General features: G+C 29.3%; 1 protein-coding gene across 2 annotated transcripts; it reads right to left on the bottom strand.

Moving 5' to 3' along the window:
- Positions 1-3,516: 3,516 nt before the first annotated feature.
- LOC142325192 (uncharacterized) lies at positions 3,517-22,670 on the bottom strand. 2 transcript variants are annotated; one of them, XR_012756500.1, is made up of 3 exons: positions 22,160-22,670; positions 20,052-20,290; positions 3,517-9,180 (listed from the first exon to the last, which is right to left on the bottom strand). XR_012756500.1 is itself a non-coding variant. In XM_075366629.1 (3 exons), exons 1-3 carry the CDS (start codon positions 22,321-22,323, stop codon positions 9,145-9,147), a joined length of 348 nt encoding a protein of 115 aa, XP_075222744.1. In that variant the 5' UTR covers positions 22,324-22,670; the 3' UTR covers positions 3,517-9,144. The 2 variants fall into 2 exon arrangements, 1 of the variants encoding a protein (XP_075222744.1); XM_075366629.1 differs by having other exon boundaries at positions 20,143-20,290.
- Between the last annotated feature and the right edge of the window lie 1,135 nt (positions 22,671-23,805).

Here is a 23,805-nt window from a genome sequence, read left to right as displayed (position 1 = left end):
TGAACACAAGAACACACATGAAGAGAGAATTATTGAGGAAGTAAGCTACCTCAGAATCACAATTTATCATAAAATACTAAAAAATTTATAAAACACATGTAATTAATTTGACATAAAAAAGGGATTATAATCACTTGTCATAAAATACATATATATATATATTTTTTTTTTTACACTTCCAGATATTTTACAACTACATAGTACATCTGAAAAGTTCCCCAACTAAATTAAATAAAAATACAGATTTAAAGATAAATAAATTTAGAACCTTTCACTCATTGCAGCATCTGTAGAGCCCATCAAACGCTCTGGAGAAACCTCTTTGTGGAATCGCCTCAACTGCTTAGATCAAGCCCTTTGGATGGCCAGAATATTGTCAAAAAAACAGCCATTCATCTTAAACTGAGTTTCAGCAACAAAAAGTAATCTGCTAAAGCCAAGTCAGGTAAACAGGGTGGGTGGGATAAGACAGTGATTTGATTTGGGGTGTATTAACATGTTAAAACTGTTACCATGTGTACCAAGGCATTGACATGCAAGAGTCAAACTGCCTGAATCCTGGTACTTGACCTGGATTCAGTGAATGCAATGCATCAGGCGTTTCATTACTTCCAAATAAAATTTAGAATTCACCGTCGGGGCAGTTTTTGTCGTTAACAGCTGTTGACAGACTCCCACTTCGTTCACAGCCATCCAGACTCTCTGTCTTAAATCGCTTCCATCATGTGTATGTTGCAGTACAAGATGCAGCGTCATCACCGAATGCTTGCCGTATCATAGAATAAGTTTCAACGAAAGATTTTTGAAGTTGAACACAAAATTTTATCGCACTTCTCTGTTCCATGTTCCGAGCTCACACAAGGTCACATCAACACAACATACATGATTGAATATAACTCAAGACTGGAGTGATGAAATTTTGTTAGACATCATACTACATAGTTTCTTGGATGTCCAAAAGATGGCGCTACTTGTATAGACTACAGAAATTTAATTTAGGAGCTTTTCAGACATACTGTGTATAATGGAACAACTGAATTGAAATGAAGGCTGGCAGAAACTCCTGCTACAAAAGGATAATGCCACCTGGCATATGCTTATTCCTGGATTGAATATAAATCTGAATTTTATGGCAAATACTACTTTCCTGGTTTTGAGATCAATGGTTTAGACATCACTTAATAAAATATAAACAGTTAGTAGGCAACTAGGTGATTGTACCACTTCTAATTAAATATGCTTAATAATAATATCTTAATGTGACAATTGTTCAGCCTTACAATTGTTCAGCCTTACAATTGTACCCTATTAATACTATTGTATTAATACATTTTTAATTTCAGACAATACACATTTTTGTATGGTAAAATTCTGATAAAAAATCTAATTAAAAATGCTGGTAAAAAAGATTAGTAAATTTCAATAAATGGAAAGACACAAGCAAATTTATATTTATACACATGTGATATGTTACCATACCTCTACTCAATATTGAATGTTTTTTTATTTAAAAAAAAAGTAGTACTCAATATTACAAAAGGCAAAATAACTAAGAACACTATAATAATAATCAATGAATAATATTATTGATAGGATATATAACTGATGAATATGTAGAATACTATGTCATTTTGAAACATAAGATTTAATAATATAGCTCCTTAACTAATAACCTTTAATATGTAAACATGTACAAAAAAAAACAAAAAACAATGTTACATATTGTGGTTTTATATTGTACACAAATATTTTTTTTTTGACAAACATTAAAATTAAAAAATCAAAATAGGATTTTTTTAATGTTCTCACACAGAACATTAAAATGCATATTAAAAATTTATTCTTTAAATTTCATACGTTTAGTCAATTTTTATTTATTAATTCACCATATAAGCTAGAAGCTTGTGCATGAGAATATGAAATAAGACATTTTGTAATGTATGAAAAATGAGATGCCAAACCAGGATTTGAACCTGGAACTTCCAGATGAAAGGACAAAATGCTACCACTTCGCAAAGGATATAGTTTTAAATAAACACAGTCAATGAATATACTACAGAAAAATAGTTTTTCAAGATTTTTCACATTCATATTTTAAAATCACGCCACTTTTATGGGGAAAAAAGTATGATGTTTTAACTACGTACACTGATAAATTTTTGTATGCTTGTACAGATCATGAAGTTACGTAGAATTATACTGTCAGATGTTATTCAATTTTTCGAAGATGACAAGTCAGTTCAACACTTAATTAAGAAAATCTGTTTTAAAAATTGTATTTTACATGAATTTAAAATATAAAATATAATATTAAATCTTCACTTTTACTTCCTTGTACGAAGTAAAGGAAGTATTGTAATCGCAAAAAATTTTGGTTTTCAGATTCCAATGGGAATATCCATTTTGACCATCCCTGAATCTATTTTGACTATTTTTGGCGTGATGTCTGTACTTACATATGTATCACGCATAACTCAAAAACGATTAACCGTAGAATGTTGAAATTTTGTTAATTAGGACTATTGTAAAATCTAATTGTGGTCCTTTTGATTGCAATCAACTGGGCCAAAAATGTATACACAGTCAGACTTCCTAAGTAAAGCGGGGTTTTAATTTTGAAACAACTGGATTTTGACTTTTTCTTAACTGCAGTAATAAGCCATGTTTGAACAGGTTCAATGATATATCTAACATAAGTGGTATTAATTTTTACTGGTTCCAGAGTTGTACGGAAATAAAATTTTAATGAATGAAATATTTGGATTTTACAAGGGGAAGTCACATTGGTGTGCCTTCCCCTTCATATACATATGGTTTTTTAACTAATATACATTTTAATTTAAATACATTGATTTACTAATAATTATTAACCTGCGATTGTAAAAAAAAATTTAACAATAAATAATCCAGTAATAACAATACAAAAAAATCAGAAGTTACTATTAGTGAAATAAATAATAACGTACTTTATATTAATTCAAAATATTTTACAGAGGTATAATAATAATTATTAATAAATCAACATATTTAAATTTAAAAAAATATAGTAATGAAATCGAATTCAAACCAATGTGTGCATGGTTACAGATCTGACACGTTCACTTACACCACATATCCACTTGAGCGATGAGAAACAAAATTAATAATATATATATATATATACTAATATACAAAATGCTAAGGAAATTTTTAGGGCCATTTTTCTATGTTACTGTCCACTTTATTAAAAGATTTGAGGATCACATCTCACTTTCAAATGAATAAAAGTATAGCAAAAAATGTGTATATGAAATAGGCGTACAAAAAAGTTATGTGGTGTCCACATCAGATTTTTTAACACTGCACTGGACGTAAAATTGTTAAACCCTTTTTTCCAGTTCCTGAGAACTGGATATGTAAGCACATGTAGCTTTTATCATATGTATTAAGTAAAATTGTGTATTTGTTTGGAAGTTTCAATATATTTTTAAAATGTAATACTTTAGAGTAACACAGGTTAATGAAACAAAGCCTACATTCAATAAAATTACATTATATACATTTAATTAATTACCAAAAACTTAACGTGTAAAAAAATTGAGCAAAATAAAATTCTGGATGAATGAAAACTGACCATGTAGGTATTAACTATGAGCAATCAGATAAATGTCTCATTTTTAAATACTCTATCCTATATTTATATTAAATTTAAGATCTAATAAATAAAAAAATAACAATCTTAATAATTAAATCTATTAATATAAAAATGTATAATCACTAAAAACAATATATTTATATAGCGTTAAGAATGAAACTTTCATATAATTTATAGCTTAAGATTAATTGAACGATTTTTCAGTAAAAAAAATTTTCAATTAGGGCAATTACAAAAACAATATTCCAAATGGATACATTTCATAATGTATCAAATTTTACAATGTAGTGGTGTATCAATAAACACCACTCTTAAAAACTAAAAGTACAATAATTAAATATTATTAAATCTAATCATGATATTTAATCATATTTATGTATTAAAGACAGGAAAAAATGTTGTTTCTTTTAAAATTATATTGTAATAAGTCTGCATCTTTTCAGAATTAGGTTGCAAAACCAAATTAAAAATGGCAGTAACCAGTTATTTTTTGTAGACACTTTCTGACATATAAAACCATTACTCACTCTGTAAACAAATTTAAAATATATTTTCTACTTCTTAAAGACAATGAGTTGTAGATGACTTGCTAGAACAACTTATTTGCTGGAATGAGTGACAAGTTATGACACTTATAAAACTTAAAAAAATTATCCTTGAATTCAAAAAATACAATACAAATATTTTAATTTCCATTTGTACCAAAAGATACCAGTACTCTATAAACATATAAGTAACAAAATTACTACCATACAAAGGATATTTATAGATACACAAGAAAAACTAATAATAATGTCTAAAAAAAATTATCAATGTACATTAAGTTTCCTCTTCAAACAGTAAAAAATACAGATTTACACTTTCACCACATGCAACAATGTTCTGGATTAACCAATTCTGCATATTTATAAACACTAATATTGTCTTTTTATTAATGTTTCTATAAAGTTACAAGTACCACATTTACAAAATTCACTACTGCAATACAAACTGAGATTCTACAAATAAAAAAACTATATAAATATTCTGAAATAAAGTTTTTATAAATGTATTTATTTACTAACTAAATTTAATTACACATAACATATAACCTTCTCTAGAAAACAATGCCAAGGATAAACAACTGCAAAAACAAAATAATGGAGATACTGGATAATATCCAATAGTTTTGGCAAAAAGGTGCAGAGTAATCCTTTTGTTGACTACAGTACAATCTGGAATTCATGTACAATACAACAAAAAAAATAATAAATAAATAAAAGAATCTATTCATTATTTGATAATTTTTATTAAAATTAAACCACTGTTACATAAGACAATAACTTGAAACTTTTCAAGTATGTTGAATTGGATGTTGTGTACTTCATCTTTCATTACTCCTTCCAGAAATGTGTTCATGGCTACTTAGTTATTGTTAAATATCTTTCTTTTTTAAATTAAGTTTGAAAAAACACAAATCAGAAACTCATTAAAAAATGATTTCATACATAAATACGAGGTCTGTAAATAAAGTAATAATTTTTTTGGCAGCCACAGTGGCAACATTTTAAAATGACTAATAAACATATGGTTATATGAACAGCTGATTTATATTAGGTAAATATTTTATATTAGAAAAAATAAATATTATTTTATAATATTTTACAAAAATGAGTGATGATACAAATATGAGCAACGTTTATACAATCAAGTTTTTTGTAAAACTCTGTGAGAATGCTACTGAAACTTTTTCAAAATTAAAAAAAGGGAGTATGGAGATGACGCTTTGTCACGCAGGAGCTCAAGTTTTTAGGTGGTTTAAGGCATATTCAGAAGGTTGGGAGTTGCGGACAATCCATGCTCTGGAAGACCATTAATGTCAAAAAGTGACAATCGTATCAAATCACGATTTGATATGGTACAGCCGGCAATTAACTGTCAGAAATGAATTTGAACCATACCACAATCCATCAAATTTTCACAAACGAATTGGACATGAAAAACGTTTGTATAAAATTGGTCCCAAAAAATCTCACTGTTGAACAGAAAAACAACAGAATGGAGGCTCCCCTCTAGGGCAAACTGAAACTGATCCTGATTTTCAAAAAAAATGTTATTACTGGTGATGAATCTTGTATATTTAAGAGTGACCCAGAAACAAAATGTCAGAGCAAGGAGCTGGCACACTTCAAACTCACCACATCCCAAAAAAGCAAAAATGAACAAATAAAAATCAATCTAATTTGTTTCTTCGATAGTAATGGCATTGTCCATAAGGAGTTTCTGCCTGCAAGACAAACTGTAAATCAATATGTTTACTGAGAAATTCTTGAAAGACTGCGAAAAAGAGTTGCCTGTGTGAGACCAGCAATCAAAAGACAACTGGATGCTACATCATGGCAATGCATCTTGTCACACTGCACTCTAAATTAATGAGTTTTTGATAAACAAAAACATTCCTCCTGTAGTTCCTCAACCACCTTATTCTCCTGACTTGAGTCCCTGCGACTTTTTCCTGTTCTCAACTTAATAGAAAACATTAAAAAAAAATGTAACCAATCATGTGAAGCATATTCTGGTTTCTGAATTCCAACATTGCTATGAAGAGTGGGAAAACCATTTGCAGTATTGCATGGCTTCCCAAGGGAATTATTTTGAAGGTGATAAGAGTCAATGTATAATTGTATTGTAAATAAAAAGTTTTTCTAAACCAGTCTCATTACTTTATTTACAGACCTCGTGTATATATTAAAAATGATAATTAATCACACGTCTCAGAATTAATTCCTAATTTAAAGATTGTTTTGAATTAATCTCCAAGAATTAGTTGATATTTAATACAAGTTTATGCAACAAACTGTTACTTTATTGACAATATAAATAGAAAGAAAATTTACAGATAAAAAATTTATAAACTAAGAAACATAAGGATAATGCAATAAAATATAATAAATTATTTTAAAAATAACATATGTATATTGCAACAGAGTGAGATAGAAAGAGAGGGGGGAAGCGAGAGATATTAGGTTACTAACATTATTTAATATACCAATTAAAAAAAAATTTGAATGTAAATTAAAATCTTTTTTTAAAAAATAATGAACTTTATTCATCAGTGATAAATTAAGTGTTTTTTACACATTCACTTATTTTTAAATAGTTAACATAATATCAATTAGTAGTACAGCATATATATTTTATTTTAATTTCAATCAATACAATTACATAAATAACGTGTTTTTTTTTACATAAAACAATAATTCAAATGCAATCTTCCAACAACTTAGGATAAAATAAAAATTAGCTTTTTACCATTTTCACATTCTTTCTCATATATAAAATGAATGAACATATAAACTAGAAGAAACAAGACATTTTTATGAATTTTATATGTACCTTATATTAATTTTTTTAGCAAATTGCATACTTACACATCAAATACAAAACCCTTTAATCGAAGAATAAGAGCAGTTATAACAATAATTTAGGAATTTAAACCAAAAATAATGGAGCTGTTTAAAGAAAAAGTATATTTTTTGGAAATTACTTAATTTGTTCAAGACAAAGTTATGGACTACAAAGCTGATACAGTGCCAAACAACCACTTAGCTTAAAACAAGAGAAAATACTTTTTTAACAAAACCAGTTCAGTACTTAACAACTGAAGCTTTTACAAAAATACATACAGACATAATTCTGAAAAAAAATACTAATGTAACAAGACTTCAAATCAATTTTTTTTTTTGTGGCAACAATTCTTTTTTACTTTATGTATTTTGTAAATGGAAAACTAAAATTAATAAATCCAGAACGTATGAGAATTCAGTAGCAATAGTCTTAATAAACTACTATAATATGTATGAATTATTTTCATTCAGTTTTTATTTCTAGTATTTTAATCAATTTGCCATGATAAGATGCAAACTATACTTATGAAATGACATTCATAACTGACATTCAGAAGCAGATTCATGCATCAGTTGCAGCACAATCAAGGTAAATTAAATTTAAATAAGGTAGCTGTTATAAGTAGTTACAAAAAATTAATTAAAGCTTCATACAAACACATTTATATATCAATACATTTGTTAGAAATTTTGTTGAATGTGAAATAAATAGAATTGAATGTAATATTTAATATTCCTCTCTTTCCAGTTAAATTACATCAGTTTTAGTCATACAAAAAAATAAAATTGAAAATCTGTGATCTATTTAAGAGTAATGAAATTACATCATTAATGACACTGCACTCTTAAATTATTCAATAATCAATATAAATTGAAAGTAAAAGTTTAATACGATACATACAAATAAAAATTATGTAACTTCACAAGTTTTCATTTAACTGAATCATCGTCAAAGGAGTATAAATCAACCTAATAATTTGATTTTTCCAAAAGCTAGAATTTTTTCCAAACTATAAGATAATTCAATCAATCTAAGAACTTGAACTGTGACAAGACAATTTAAGTTGTAGCACAATTTTTCCGGTATGATTTAAACATGTAATTCGTACACACTTACAGTTTAAATTATGTCAGGAGGTTTATTACCTACTACAAAAATCCCAATGTTTACTGTGCTGAGACTGAATCATTCTTATTACTATTAAAATTGCTTATGACATTGACATCCACCCATTGCTTTTTACTATTTAACCAACAGAAATTCAATTAGGTAATGTTAAAATAAATTGTTTACAGTAATAACAAATAAGATAAAATAATACAAACATACTGAAAATTATTGTAATTAAAGTAAATCTATTTTAATTGTGTTCAAAGTTCACAACTTATTTTACTGGTGTAATTATTAACTATTGGTTAATACGTAGTTGAAATTTTACACCTTGCTATCTGTTTACAAGGTTTTAAAAATATATAGAGATAAAAATACTTAATGAAGAAAAAACTTAATTCACATTTACAAAAAATCAACAGAGACAGAATATTTACATAAAATATATATAATATAACATAAAATCAACATAATTTATTGCTATTAGTATAAATATATTTAATTTTTATTTTCACTTTTTTTTTTAGAAAATATAGGTCCAATCAAATGTAATTAAACAAAAATTAAAGACTGTATGCAATACAGAATTGACTTCATGTATAATTGTACAAAATGTAAAGATTAATTTTATATGACTAGTTTTTTACCATTACTTACTTATCATGATTAATAAATTATTGGTTGATATATTTAAAAAATTGATTCATCCACTTTTAATATACGGTAGTTTACAAGAAATTATTACTTTTAAAAAGGCACGTTCATTACAATGGGCTTCAGAATAAAAGAATGCATAAATTTCAGCCCAAGAAAAAAAAAAAATTCAGATATTCAAAATTAATTTAAATACCTTCAAACAAAAATATTAATTAAACTGATTAAAATATGAAGACAGTTATAGAACAATATACTTTTTTTTATCAAATAAACAAATAACAGTATTGAAAAAATCAATTTAAAAAACTTCAATTTTATTATAACAATCATTAAAAATATTTTTAACGGTTCACAAATCAACGATCACGTCTTCGACAATTTGGGCAGCTTTTCTACAGAAAAAAAAAACAAAAAGATAAAATTATGTTAAGCTGCAATAAACATTATTAAATTTATTCAAACTATCTTTTACTTCTAACAAAATAACGAACTCCTGTTTTATGAGTTAATTTTAATTTGCATTTTTTAAGGTTAAATATTTTTTAACTGTTAACAATTATACCTGAATTATCATAACTAATATTGTCACACTTTTTTTAGATATAATCTGTTTTAGAAAAAAGGGATTACAGTTTATAAAGAGGCATATCAAAATTTAAAATCTGATAAGTGAAAACAAACAATTTACTTTCAACACTCATCATTTTGTTCTTTTCATACAAATGAAAAATCAATGTATGTGACAAACAAATTATTCAATACATGCTTTAAGATCTGTGAAGCATTGTTTTCAGAGGTACAAAAAAATACACCCCCATATAATGTAATATAAGGCTATGAACTAATCAAAATATACAAGTTAATGTTTCTAATAGAGCAGTTCCAGTAATAATACAAGGGTGAATCAAATTTAAACTCAGATTTTGCTTTCTATATGGCAGGTAGTTCTGAGCTGAATGGCAGATTGTGGGGGGAGGTAATGTTCAGTGTGTTAGAGAGGGGGAACCAGCTTGGTTAACTCCTCCACTCTGTTCTGTTGTCAGTACATCCATGAGTGAACAACAGTTCCATTGTCTGGTACACAATGTATAATCATAAGGTTTTTAACTAATGAAGGCGTTAAACCCGTAGAAATTTCAACTCGTTTAAAAGTACAGTTTGGGGACGCTACACTGTCCCAAAACAAAGTGCATACATGGGCCAATGAGCCAAACAAATTAAGGGTGGGGAAGAAAGTGTAAAAAAACCACAGTCATGATTGATGCCCAAGGTCAAGTCTCACAGCTAACAACATACATGCCATTCAAAAGCTTATTAAAGGTGACCGCCAGTTCACTATTGAAGAAATCACGTCAGAAGTGGGTATTAGCTATAGGAGTACTCAATTCATTATCACTGATCATAATGGCTTTAGAAAAATTAGTGCTCAATGGATTCCGAGGTTGTTCACCGAAAATCAAAAAACAGGTTAGGTTGGAGATGTGCGAGTGATTTCTGAATTGATTTCAGCAAGAAGGGGACGATTTTTTGAGGTGAATTGTCATATATGATGAGACATGGGTCCATCATTACATTTTGGAGTCAAAAATGGCAAGTAAGGAGTGGCGAAAGAAGGATGCAGCCAGAAAAGTTCTTGCAACAATTTTTTTCAACTCAAGGGGAGTTTTCTTCACAATCAACAAATGGTGAATGCGGCTTACTATTACCGGCTGCTACAGTAAACAAAAGCTGCCTACCAGAACAAAAGACGGGGGATATGCCCATTAAGAGATGTTATCCTTATCCATGACAATGCCAGGCCACACATCACTATTTTGACAAGGGATAAATTGGAAAAAATGCATTGGAAAACCCTTGACCATCCTTCCTACAGTTCAGATTTGTCCCCCTGTGACTATTGTTTGTGCCCTTGAAAGAATCGCTTGGAGGGGTACGATTAAAAAACAATGAAGATGTCAAGGAGCGCATGCACAACTAACTGGTTGATGACTCGTCCTCATATTTTTTATGAATAAGGAATACTCAAGTTTCCAAATCACTGGCAAAAGTGTGTAGATCGTGCAGGAGATATATAGAGAAATGATAAATAAATTTATCATTTATTTTTTTATAATAAATTTATTAAAAAAAAAAAAAAATTACCGTTCATATTAGATTAACCTTTGTAGAAAGTGGCTATAATAAAAGTGAGTAATCAAAGTGGTACTGTTCACAATGATTTCTGTAAAAAAATGATATTAAGCTTTTGGGTACTGAACTGCACCTCTTGCAATTTGATGTTTCAAAACACCTAGAATGTCACAAGAAATAAAAACCTGGAAAATTAGGGCATTTAGTAAAGACTGCTTTAGCCAATGACTAAAGATATGTTTAACAAGGAAACTCCGGAACTTTCTATAGATTGTGAAAGTTAAACATCAAGTGAAGTTCGTGACATGCAATTTGCTAATGATTATTAATATTAGTGGCTAATGAGTTTGGGTCAATGCACTTATAAAAAAAAAAAAAAAACTGTAGTAATATTATGTAAATAATAAATAAAATAAAGGTGTGTTTTTAAAGTAAGGTTTGTCTTGAATTTTCTGCCTATAAGCAATGAAAACAGATGGTGCTAGTGTAGCTCAGTTATTTCAATCAATAATCAGCAGCTGTAAGGAACAATAGTTATTATATTGTTAGACGTTTGTATTAATCCATTTATAATGAATGCTACAATCCCTATTCCCTCAGAATAGAAGTGCAAAGAGTAATAGGATTTTTGATGGCAAAAAACAATTCTGCAGTTGAAATTCACAAAGTTTGTAACGTTTATGGGCTAAATATTATGACTGATGACTGATAAAGTCAGTGGTGCCGTTCATTATAAAACAGGCAAACAAATGTTCATGAAGAACATAGCAGCCAACTGTCTGTGATACAGATGTTTGCATTGAAATAGTTCACAAAAAAAAATTGAGAAAACCACCAGTGCTTCACAGTCATACACAATTAATTGTCTTTGATATTTCCTAACTTCTTTTTTTCAAGGCAATGCTGGCCACACAAGGCAAATGGAAAAATTTCCTTAGAAAAACTTCAATCATCCTCCCTGTAGTCCCAAGATAGCTCCTAGCAATTATTTTCTTTTTCTTCTCCAGACACTGGTTTGCATCACAAAGGTTTGACAATGACAACGAATTGAAAAATGGCATTACTGCATGGTTTAAGTTAACGGTGGAATTTCTAGAAGAGGGAATGAAGAAGGTAGTGAAATGCTATGAAAAATGTGTTTAAGGCAGCTATGAACATAATTAGTAAATTTTATGGGTAAGTAATAAAGTTTGTTCATATTTTCAGTTTTAAAACTTATTTTAAAAACACATCTCCTATATATGTTTAAATAAATAAAAATGATATTTAATTGTTCATATCAATTTATTTTGTTTTTATGATTATTTCATTGCCTGTTTCTTAATTGTTCAATATATCAGTTGGTACATAGAACCTGATAAGCGAGGTCAAATCATTTCATTATCATATTGCGCATAGATTCAGTTATTAATACTTTTATTTAGTGCTTTCAAATATTTTCCTTCAAACCAGAATAGTCTTGTAAATAATTTCAGCATGTTAAAATGCCAATGTATATGTTAAGGTATTATGGAGAATCAGTAATTGCAAAATCTGCAACTACTGACTACTAATGTACTTCTTTACAGTCATACTAAATCTATTAAATAAACCAAGATGTTAGATAATCAAGTTTTGCTACCCTTAAACATGAAACATGTGACAAAAAAGCAAACTTTACACATAGCGATGGATGACATTGATAAAGTGATCTTCCTTTATTGATATACTAGCAGAACATATTTTCTCCAGCGACATCACATAAAAAAACTAGCCATTACAATAAACCTTAAAAAAAAACAACTGATTACACTGGCTTTGTTAAATCAATAAAAAAAATGTGGTAACTGCACAAATTTTTTAATTTTCTTAATAAAGCATATCTAACAGTAACAGTTTGGTTTTAGAGAAAGCTTAAACACAGAATCAGCAGTAACCAAAGTACTTGATGCAATATCAAATGGCATGAATGACTGGGATTGTATAAATGTGGTTTCTTTTTATTCATAACTAAAGCTAACTATGTCAAAAACAGCTTGTACAAGTGTTAAATTCAAAAGGAATTCACTGACTGAAAATATTAACTTTCAAGGAAAAAAGATGTACGTCACTTCTTACATAAAATTCCTTAGTAAAATAATCCATAGTTTTATTTAATTACTATCATTCTTCTACTTCCAACCAACTTTGTTAAAACAAACAATATAAGCCAGGTATCAATAATAAATATACAACAAATACATAAATAAATTATTGTTTATTAATTTAATAAATTTTTAATGCTTGTATTGTCATTATTATTTTACTTTTGGACAGTTATTGTAATGATTGTTATTATTTTTATTGTTAATATATCAGATGTAAATTTTAATTTACTTGATTTTTTTTTAACTTCTATTTTAAATTTCTGATGTAATATAATACTGTCTAATAAATTTTCTACCATAAGAGTACTTTAGTCTAATTACATTGACCTATTTCAAATTTTTATATTTCACTGAACAATTTTTTTTTATAATGCAACTTTTACTAACTGCATAATTTTTCTTTAATCTTAATGAAAAATTGTGTAATTGGACCTTTTTTCTTTACTGAAAAGACTATTAATGGAAATATTTATCTTAATATGTAAAATGACTACTGCTTTCCTCAACTGGTGTACTGGTATAACATCAAATTTTATTTCAAACAGATGGATAGCCAAAAAACCTAGACACCTAAAAATAGCTTTTATTCAGGTTTTACTGATGTGTTTTTTCTCAGAAAAAAAATTATCTAAAAATGTTACCTTTAAGTTTTATTCGCTTAATTACAAAGTAATTTAATTTAATTTCTAAGAAACTACAGAAGACTAATTTTCAGTTCATAAAATAAATATATTTTTTACTGTACACCCAACATTGTTTCAAACTTGATTAATACTTGCTAGTTTAATATTAAAATAAAACTTTTTAGTTTCAACTATTGCCTAAGGTTGTAAAATTAAGAATTTGATGTGTTGTGATTGATTCATTATAAATTTTCCTGGCAGGAAATCTGATATGGGATGTTTAGAATAATTGGTGAGCTTGCTACTGAGATGTCATTAATAACAACAAATAATAACCTAATTTTAAGAAGCATCTTTGCTATGGTAAGTTTCTGATAGTAAATTTAAGACCACACACAAAAACTGCTTCAGTAATTTACAGAAACAAATTTATTATAGGTGGCTTCAACGTTGACACTACCCCTATACTTTTCACTACTAGTAATTTTCTATTTTACTCTATATGAAATATTCCAAATGTAAAACCATAAATCAAGAACTTCCAACAAAAAAAAAGATCATTAACAATAAAATATAAAATTAAAAACAGCATTTTTTATTTTCCTTATTTCAGAATTTATAATTTTTATCATTTGCAACTTGTAGGTGGTCATACAAGTTGTAGTATGACCCGTAAAAGCGATCTGTTATAGACTCCTAATATAAAAGTGTTTTTTTTTTGTCTTGTTAATAAAATGTTTCTAGTAATCCTCCACATATATAATATAACTAAAATATGGACCATGTTTGTCTTTTTTTTTGTCTTCAGTCATTTGACTGGTTTGATGCAGCTCTCCAAGATTCCCCTATCTAGTGCTAGTCGTTTCATTTCAGTATACCCTCTACATCCTACATCCCTAACAATTTGTTTTACATATTCCAAACGTCGCCTGCCTACACAATTTTTCCTTCTACCTGTCCTTCCAATATTAAAGCGACTAATCCAGGATGCCTAAGTTTGTGGCCTATAAGTCTGTCTCTTCTTTTAACTATATTTTTCCAAATGCTTCTTTCTTCATCTTCTTGCGTAGAACTTCATCTATGCCGTTCATTGTTTCTTCTAAATCCTTTTTACTTTCGGCTAGAATTACTATATCATCAGCAAATCGTAGCATCTTTATCTTTTCACCTTGTACTGTTACTCCGAATCTAAATTGTTCTTTAACATCATTAACTGCTAGTTCCATGTAAAAATTAAAAAGTAACGGAGATAGGGAACATCCTTGTCGGACTCCCTTTCTTATGTTCTTCAATTATTACTGTTGCTGTTTGGTTCCTGTACATGTTAGCAATTGTTCTTCTATCTCTGCATTTGAACCCTAATTTTTTTAAAATGCTGAACATTTTATTCCAGTCTACGTTATCGAATGCCTTTTCTAGGTCTATAAACACCAAGTATGTTTGTTTGTTTTTCTTTAATCTTCCTTCTACTATTAATCTGAGGCCTAAAATTGCTTCCCTTGCCCCTATACTTTTCCTGAAACCAAATTGGTCTTCTCCTAACACTTCTTCCACTCCCCTCTCAATTCTTCTGTATAGAATTCTAGTTAAAATTTTTGATGCATGACTAGTTAAACTAATTGTTCTGTATTCTTCACATTTATCTGCCCCTGCTTTCTTTGGTATCATAACTATAACACTTTTTGTGAAGTCTGACGGAAATTCCCCTTTTTCATAAATATTACACACCAGTTTGTATAATCTATAAATCGCTTCCTCACCTGTACTGCGCAGTAATTCTACAGGTATTCCGTCTATTCCAGGAGCCTTTCTGCCATTTAAATCTTTTAATGCTCTCTTAAATTCAGTTCTCAGTATTGTTTCTCCCATTTCATCCTCCTCAACTTCCTCTTCTTCCTCTATAACACCATTTTCTAATTAATTTCCTCTGTATAACTCTTCAATATATTCCACCCATCTATCGACTTTACCTTTCGTATTATATATTGGTGTACCATCTTTGTTTAACACATTATTATATTTTAATTTACGTACCCCAAAATTTTCCTTAACTTTCCTGTATGCTCCGTCTATTTTACCAATGTTCATTTCTCTTTCCACTTCTGAAAACTTTTCTTTAATCCACTCTTCTTTCGCCAGTTTGCACTTCCTGTTTATAGCATTTCTTAATTGTCGATAGTTCCTTTTACTTTCTTCATCACTAGCATTCTTATATTTTCTACGTTCATCCATCAGCTGCAATATATCGTCTGAAACCCAAGGCTTTCTACCAGTTCTCTTTATTCCGCCTAAGTTTGTTTCTGCTGATTTAAGAATTTCCTTTTTAACATTCTCCCATTCTTCTTCTACATTTTCTACCTTATCTTGTTTACTCAGACCTCTTGCGATGTCCTCCTCAAAAATCTTCTTTACCTCCTCTTCCTCAAGCTTCTCTAAATTCCACAGATTCATCTGACACCTTTTCTTCAGGTTTTTAAACCCCAATCTACATTTCATTATCACCAAATTATGGTCGCTATCAATGTCTGCTCCAGGGTAAGTTTTGCAGTCAACGAGTTGATTTCTAAATCTTTGCTTAACCATGGTATAATCTATCTGATACCTTGCAGTATCACCTGGCTTTTTCCAAGTGTATATTCTTCTATTATGATTTTTAAATTGGGTGTTGGCAATTACTAAATTATACTTCGTGCAAAACTCTATAAGTCGGTCCCCTCTTTCAATCCTTTTGCCCAGCCCGTATTCACCCACTATATTTCCTTCCTTGCCTTTTCCAATGCTTGCATTCCAATCTCCAACTATTATTAAATTTTCATCTCCTTTTACGTGTTTAATTGCTTCATCAATCTCTTCGTATACACACTCTACCTCCTCATCATCATGGGCGCTTGTAGGCATATAGACGTTAACAATCGTTGTCGGTGTAGGTTTTGATTTTATCCTTATTACAATGATTCTATCGCTATGCGTTTTGAAATACTCTACTCTCTTCTCTATCTTCTTGTTAATTATGAAACCTACTCCTGCCTGCCCATTATTTGAAGCTGAGTTAATTATTCTGAAATCACCTGACCAAAAGTCGCCTTCCTCTTCCCCACCGAACCTCACTAATTCCTACTACATGTTTGTCTAATATCAGTTAAAATTTAAAATTTTAGCATCTATAGTTAGTTTTGAAGTTATTTTTTTATAGATATTTTTGGATAGGAAATCCAGATTTTAACCCTTCCCCAAAGTAACAATGTGGTCAAATAGCCCATCTCCTTTGTTTTCAAAATGTCATATTTCAGCTACAGCCAAACATTTCTGTTTATGTATATCTACAAACATTTTGACACCTATCTTGCATACATTTATTTTATGTATCCAAATTTCTTTCTTACAACGCATTAAACACTAAACATGAAGAAGTATTATGATCTAAAAATATAAATTTCAGATTGTCACAAATTTCTTTCACTAACTTATCTATTGCTGATAGCCAACCACTATTCTGCTCATTATCAAAATTCATTTGTTCTTTCATAAACAAACAACACAATTTCTAACTTTACTATCATCACTCAACTTCTGCCATAAACTCAAGATTTCTAGCCAAATAATGTATCACAGCACAAACTCTGCAGTTGATAGGATAATATATCGTAGTATTTACTATAAACCATCCACACACCACAATCACATGTTAATGCAGAGTAAATAGTAGACACTTGGTTATTACATCAAATTGAAGCATGATCCTGCTTCATTACCAGAATCTATAGTAATTTCATAATGGACCTTACTTAAAATAAACGAGTCTCATATATGGATTATTTTATAATATATAAAATAATAATATAAGATTTGAATTTTTTTATTATATAGCTACAGGTATTCTCACTACACAAAAAGGGAACAAGCAGAGCTCTTGTTCAATTAAAAATTTTAACTGAGGCAAGCACTGGAAAAAAATCCCATAAATACGTTTTTAAGTCAAATATTTAAATGATGCCGAAATAATGTACACTACCACAGATGACTAAATGTAGGTAGATAGTACAAGATTTTTTCTATTTTTTCACTGTTATCTTTATTTATACATTTTATTATTTATTTCAGAACCTTTATCAAAGATTAAAATTTTACTAAATATTACTTCTGTTCCTTTTTAAAGTTGAAAAAAAATATCCATTTTAATGTAACCAGAAATAATATTAAACACTATATTTTACTTAAATAATCTATCTAATGACTTTTTGAATTGATATAAACTAATATAATCTGAAATTTGATGCACTAGATCAGTAGATCTACAAGATTCATCTTTGTTTTAAATTCACTACCATTACTAATAAGAAACTGATTTCCATTGTTTAGATTAATCCTATTACTGGAACTCACTATTACCTTACCAATTACTTAAATATTTATACGTACCATTATTAAATATCAAATTATAATAGCAGCAGACACTGACACAGTAAGCTCTGTATTGTACAGTAGCATGATTACAAACTCAGACAATTAAAACCATACTGAGCCCGATAAATGGAGAAAACGTTCATTATCTTGATAAATGATTTTAGGATTGCATACCCTGGTAAAATTAATCAAATCTGGCAGCACTTGTGTACTTTTGAAAGGTGATATTTCAGTTTTTTTTTGAAAAATATGATTGTTTATATAAAAGTTATTGGGCCTTGCAAATGAGTGAAAAAAAGGAAGGAATTTGAAATATTTTGAAAGTTTATTACAAAAAAGGGAAGAATGTGACTCGGGCTGCTAAAAAAAGTTGTGATGTTTATGGAAAAGATGCAGTATCAGTATGATAAGCTGGTTCAAGCTTCAATCTGGAAACTTATGTCAATGATAATTTCTCTTTTTTTCCCCCAGGTACACAACGAGGTGTCATTATCAGCGCCCAGATAAACCTCACTCTGATCAGCTTGACTGAAAAAGTTGATTAAATGTCTGTGAAAAGTAGATTAAAGTACAATCCAGATTAAAGTGAAAAGTTGATTAAAGTACAATCCATATACATAATTGAATAATATTCAGAAAGAAATGATGATCACAATGATTTGGTGAAGCTTCGAAATTGTAGCAAAGCCAAGACTGATACCAAGAAACTTTATGTGTGTGTGTGTGGGTACGGGTAGGGGGAGGTGGAATCATAAAGGAATTATTCACTTTGAGCTGCCTCATCCCCAAGTCAAACCATTGAATCAAACTACTATCAACTACTAGAAATACTACGCCAAGCAATCAAGGTAAAGCGAGCAGAATTGATCAATAAGCAAGGGTTTCTTTTCAATCACATCAGACCCCATACATCCTTAATGACCCATTAAAAACTGAAGAAACTTGGCATGGAAGTTTTGATGTGCATGTCTAGTCTAACCTTGCACAGTCAGACTACCATTTGTTTTGAAAGTTTATTACAAAAAAGGGAAGAATGTGACTCAGGCTGCTAAAAAAAGTTGTGATGTTTATGGAAAAGATGCAGTATCAGTATGATAAGCTGGTTCAAGCTTCAATCTGGAAACTTATGTCAATGATAATTTCTCTTTTTTTCCCCCAGGTACACAACGAGGTGTCATTATCAGCGCCCAGATAAACCTCACTCTGATCAGCTTGACTGAAAAAGTTGATTAAATGTCTGTGAAAAGTAGATAGAAAATTTGGTCAAGACCAGCACAATAGCAGTAATGAACAGTTTGTGATATCAGTAATGAACTAAACATCAACCGCAATACTGTTTTAAATGGTTTGAAGAAGGCTGTAAATAAAAAATGTTTAGGCATCACATGATTTAATAGTGAAAAACAAAATTAAATTAACCATTTTTGAAATTGCTCATTATAGATAACAAAAAATGGATAAAGTACAATCCATATACATAATTGAATAATATTCAGAAAGAAATGATGATCACAATGATTTGGTGAAGCTTCGAAATTGTAGCAAAGCCAAGACTGATACCAAGAAACTTTATGTGTGTGTGTGTGTGGGTACGGGTAGGGGGAGGTGGAATCATAAAGGAATTATTCACTTTGAGCTGCCTCATCCCCAAGTCAAACCATTGAATCAAACTACTATCATCAACTACTAGAAATACTACGCCAAGCAATCAAGGTAAAGCGAGCAGAATTGATCAATAAGCAAGGGTTTCTTTTCAATCACATCAGACCCCATACATCCTTAATGACCCATTAAAAACTGAAGAAACTTGGCATGGAAGTTTTGATGTGCATGTCTAGTCTAACCTTGCACAGTCAGACTACCATTTGTTTTAGTCTCTACAGAACTCTCTTAATGGTGTTAAGTTGACTTCAAAAGAGACCCAGTATAATTTTGTACAGAAAATACAGAAGTTTTAAAGTGATGAGAATATGATTTTACCTCAAATATGGCATGTGGTGGTTTATGAAATGGCACACATTATATCTATATAAAGTATCTACTTATCAATATCTAAGAACATCTTTCTTACAATTCTATCTTCATTAAACCATCTCTCTATGCAACCTTGATGAAACATATGGCCACATACTAGATACTGTACATGAGTGTTGTTCAACGATTCTAAACATATAGAACAATCTGCATTTCTACGCCTGTCATTTATTCTTCTAGGATTACTGAAAAAAAAATTTTTTTTATTAAAAACAAAAAATCAATGGTTATACACTGTTCATTGGTACACATACATAATTTTTAAAGCTGCTATGTTTTTTTTCATAAATGGGACTTTCATAAAGCTAAATAATTTAAATAAAAAAATTTATGCTATTAATTCATCTTAAGCTATTAACATAACCATAACTTGCTACAGTCTAATTTAAATCATGAAACATTATGTCTGTTCGAGATAAGAATGCAATAAAGAAGTGCCTAAGAGAAGAACAAATATGCAGGTGGGTATATTCATCATTAATTTGAGCACTTTCTTGATCTTCAATTTTTTTCATACTTTAATCTATGTCAGTAGATATGCTTAGGATCAGGAAAACACAAAATCTAAATGTTGGGAAGCAGGTTTGGGTAAAAGGTGACTTGCGCAAGCTCTAAGTCCGCACTGCATTATCAGTACTCTAGTTATTAGAATCAGTTTTGTGAGTTATGGCAATGTGATCAGTGTAGAGAGGAATAAACCATAAACTAATCTTAACAGTTGTTAAAAGTCGAGCTCATGTCAGCTGTTAAAGATGACTGATGGCGGTTTTCATAATATGACTATCTGCCAAACATGTGAGTATAGCAAGTGTGATATATAGTCACTACAGAGAGACAAAGTGTCCTATGAAATGATATTAAATATTGACACACCTTTGTACCTCCCTTGAAACATCCCTAATCTTTCTTCACAGAACGAATTAGTATCTAAACTGGTACTTGATAACTCATAAAACTGACTTATAGAGTACTGATTATGAGGTGCAGATTTTTGATTTTGTATAAATCTGCCTGCTTTCTCACATTCAGATTTTGTTTTCCTGATCCTAAGCATGTCTAACTAAGGTATAATTAAGTACGAACAAAATTGAAGCTGATCAAGTGATAATTGCTCAGAACTACCAAAATTACCACTTCAGATAATTGTAATTTAATTTATCTTTCGGTATATGAATAAACATTGGTAATTATGTATGATTATGGAATGGCCTCTGATTTTTATGAAATTTGAAATATACCTTATTTAGGACCTAAGTTAGGTTAGGTAACTACAGATTCCGTGTACAGTAAACTTCATACAATATCAGCAAATATAACCTAATGCTGCTTTGCTGGCTAACCTCATCGAATTAACCTTACACATTAAATTGGCAGATTGTAATAAAATATATATTGTAAATACAATTATTTAGTCTGAAAATAATTTACAATACAGTACTGAAATTTTTGGTAAGGATACTGTGTAACTTACAAAACATAACCTGGGTCTTAAGAAGGTATATTACAAATTTTATCAAAATCTGAGGTGAGTCCATAGTTTTATATAATTACCTACAATCTATTTACTTTGTGAGCAAGAATTAGAAATTAAAAAAAAAAAAACTTAGTTGATATTATAATTAACAAAATTGTACACAAGTATTAACTGAAAGTTCAAAAAGTGTTGTGTAACACAAAGTTGCAGAGCAATTCTACCTGAAGTCTTTGAAGTATCTTTGGCATCGATTGTATACAGTGCCATAATACTTTAAATAGAAAAAAAAATGTGGTATGATAATTTATACTCTAAAGCTTTCTAAACTTTGACAAGTGATATTTATTGGAAAATTCAATACAATACTTACAGGAGAAATGGTTGACATATTTACTATAGTGATCCCCACTTATTTTTATTTTTGCTGCTACGAAAATAGAAAATCAAATGGATCTACAATTAACTAATAAAAAAAAAAATTGTTTTTCTATTTAGAAAAAGTACTTAAACAGCAACTTTAATTTTGCTACCAAGTAAACAGCCTACAGACAACCAAATAAAAAAATTTATTAATACTTACCGTCTTCGTGGAGGTGTTGATACAGGTCTCTCTTCAAAATTCTGGGATGTATATTCATGACTATGTCTTCCCATATATTCCTGATAAGCGAATATTCCAACACCAACCACAGCCGCTGCAATTGCAATTATCGGGAAAGCAGATAAAAATCCTACGTTCGGCATTTTTTAAATTAAAAGTATTAAGTGGACTGAAATACGAAATTAAAACTAAATGTAAATTATTCTTTACGAACTCATAGAGCTCAACTGATTATAGTCTGTAAAGATTAAGAAACAACTGCCATAATAGACAAACAGAAATGTTATTATTATCCATAGAAAATCAAATAAATTTAATTTGATATCACTTCTAAAGATTTAACTCTTTTACAAAAAATAAAAATACCTAAGAAGCAAATGTACAAACTACACGCATTAATTCTGTTGCTGTAAAAATACCTATCACACAAAAGTTACCACTGAAAGCAGGAATATAAAAAAAGTACTAAGTGCTTCATGTTCTTATTCTCCACAAGTGTTTTTCTTTACAAAGAGATATGAAACAGCACCATCTCTTAACAAAGATGTTATTTTTTTACATTGTTGACGAACGTAAAAATCTTAATCAGAATTGACTATCTAGTCAATCTGTTTAGATTCTAAACAAATCAATGATTAACAGCCTTAATGAATATAATATGCATAGGAAATTTGGAGACATATTTGTGATTTGGTGTCATATGAATAAATCAATTTTACAACACGTACCAATTAAAAGTGCAAATACAAAACTGATTTTAATGAAAACGCTTTTTTTATTTATGCAACAAAATAAATTGTATGTTGCATCACTTAATTGTTACAAATGTTTATATATATATATATATATAATATATATATATATATATAGACACAATGGTTGTATATTCTGTTTAGCGCTTTTGTATTACACAGCTGTTAAGTTGAAGGGCAAGTGTATTTTTGTTTTCTGTTATAAACACGAAATGTAATAACGAACGTTATCAAAATTGAATAAGTTACCATCTTAAGTTATATGATAAGACAAGGAAACTATTTTGTATATTTGTTTATATGTCTTGAAGTAAGTTAATATTTAATGGTGAAAAATGGACGTTTTTGTGTAAAAATTGAGATACCTTAACGATAGTTTGTACTTATTATAGGTGAACAGACCTCTATTAAATTAAATTTTTCAGTCTTAAAATAAATTTTGAAAAGTTTTATTACGTCCGGAGATTTTATGGTATTAATAATAATAATAATTTTTAACTTTTTTGACAGAGAACACTACTTTTACCGAAATTGTCAGCAAGTAGTATAATTTTGCATGGTGCAGCAGCAATCGTGTGAACGTTTTGTGCTCAAATTACCACTACACTACGATAATTAGTGAAGCAGTTCCTTGCGAATCCACGTATTCGAGTTTGCGTTTATTATTTTTACAATTACTATAGTTCCTTTAAAGATAATAAGTATTGTTATTGTTCGGTAATTGAAAAAATTATTCGAGTAATACCAGTTTACACATTCTTCAAATTTGGGCTGTTTGAATAATTATAATTGTTTTAAAACAATTTTAACTCTCGTAGTGCTCACAAGCCTTGCTTTCGTAATTAACTTAATTCTTAATTCATGATTATGTAC

Source organism: Lycorma delicatula, chromosome 5 (assembly GCF_047948215.1).
Source record: "Lycorma delicatula isolate Av1 chromosome 5, ASM4794821v1, whole genome shotgun sequence".
Lineage (NCBI taxonomy): Eukaryota > Metazoa > Arthropoda > Insecta > Hemiptera > Fulgoridae > Lycorma > Lycorma delicatula.
Note: the sequence above shows the minus strand (reverse complement) of the source record. Positions and strands in the feature narration are given on the sequence as shown.

Excerpts from the sequence above, each read along its gene's own strand:
- LOC142325192 (XM_075366629.1), bottom strand. The coding sequence starts at position 22,323 with ATGCCGAACGTAGGATTTTTATCTGCTTTCCCGATAATTGCAATTGCA. Across the intron at positions 20,291-22,159 it reads TCAACACCTCCACGAAGACG|TAATCCTAGAAGAATAAATG; the intron begins GTAAGTATTAAT and ends TTTTTTTTTCAG. Across the intron at positions 9,181-20,142 it reads GGTTTAATGAAGATAGAATT|AAAAGCTGCCCAAATTGTCG; the intron begins GTAAGAAAGATG and ends TTTTTTCTGTAG.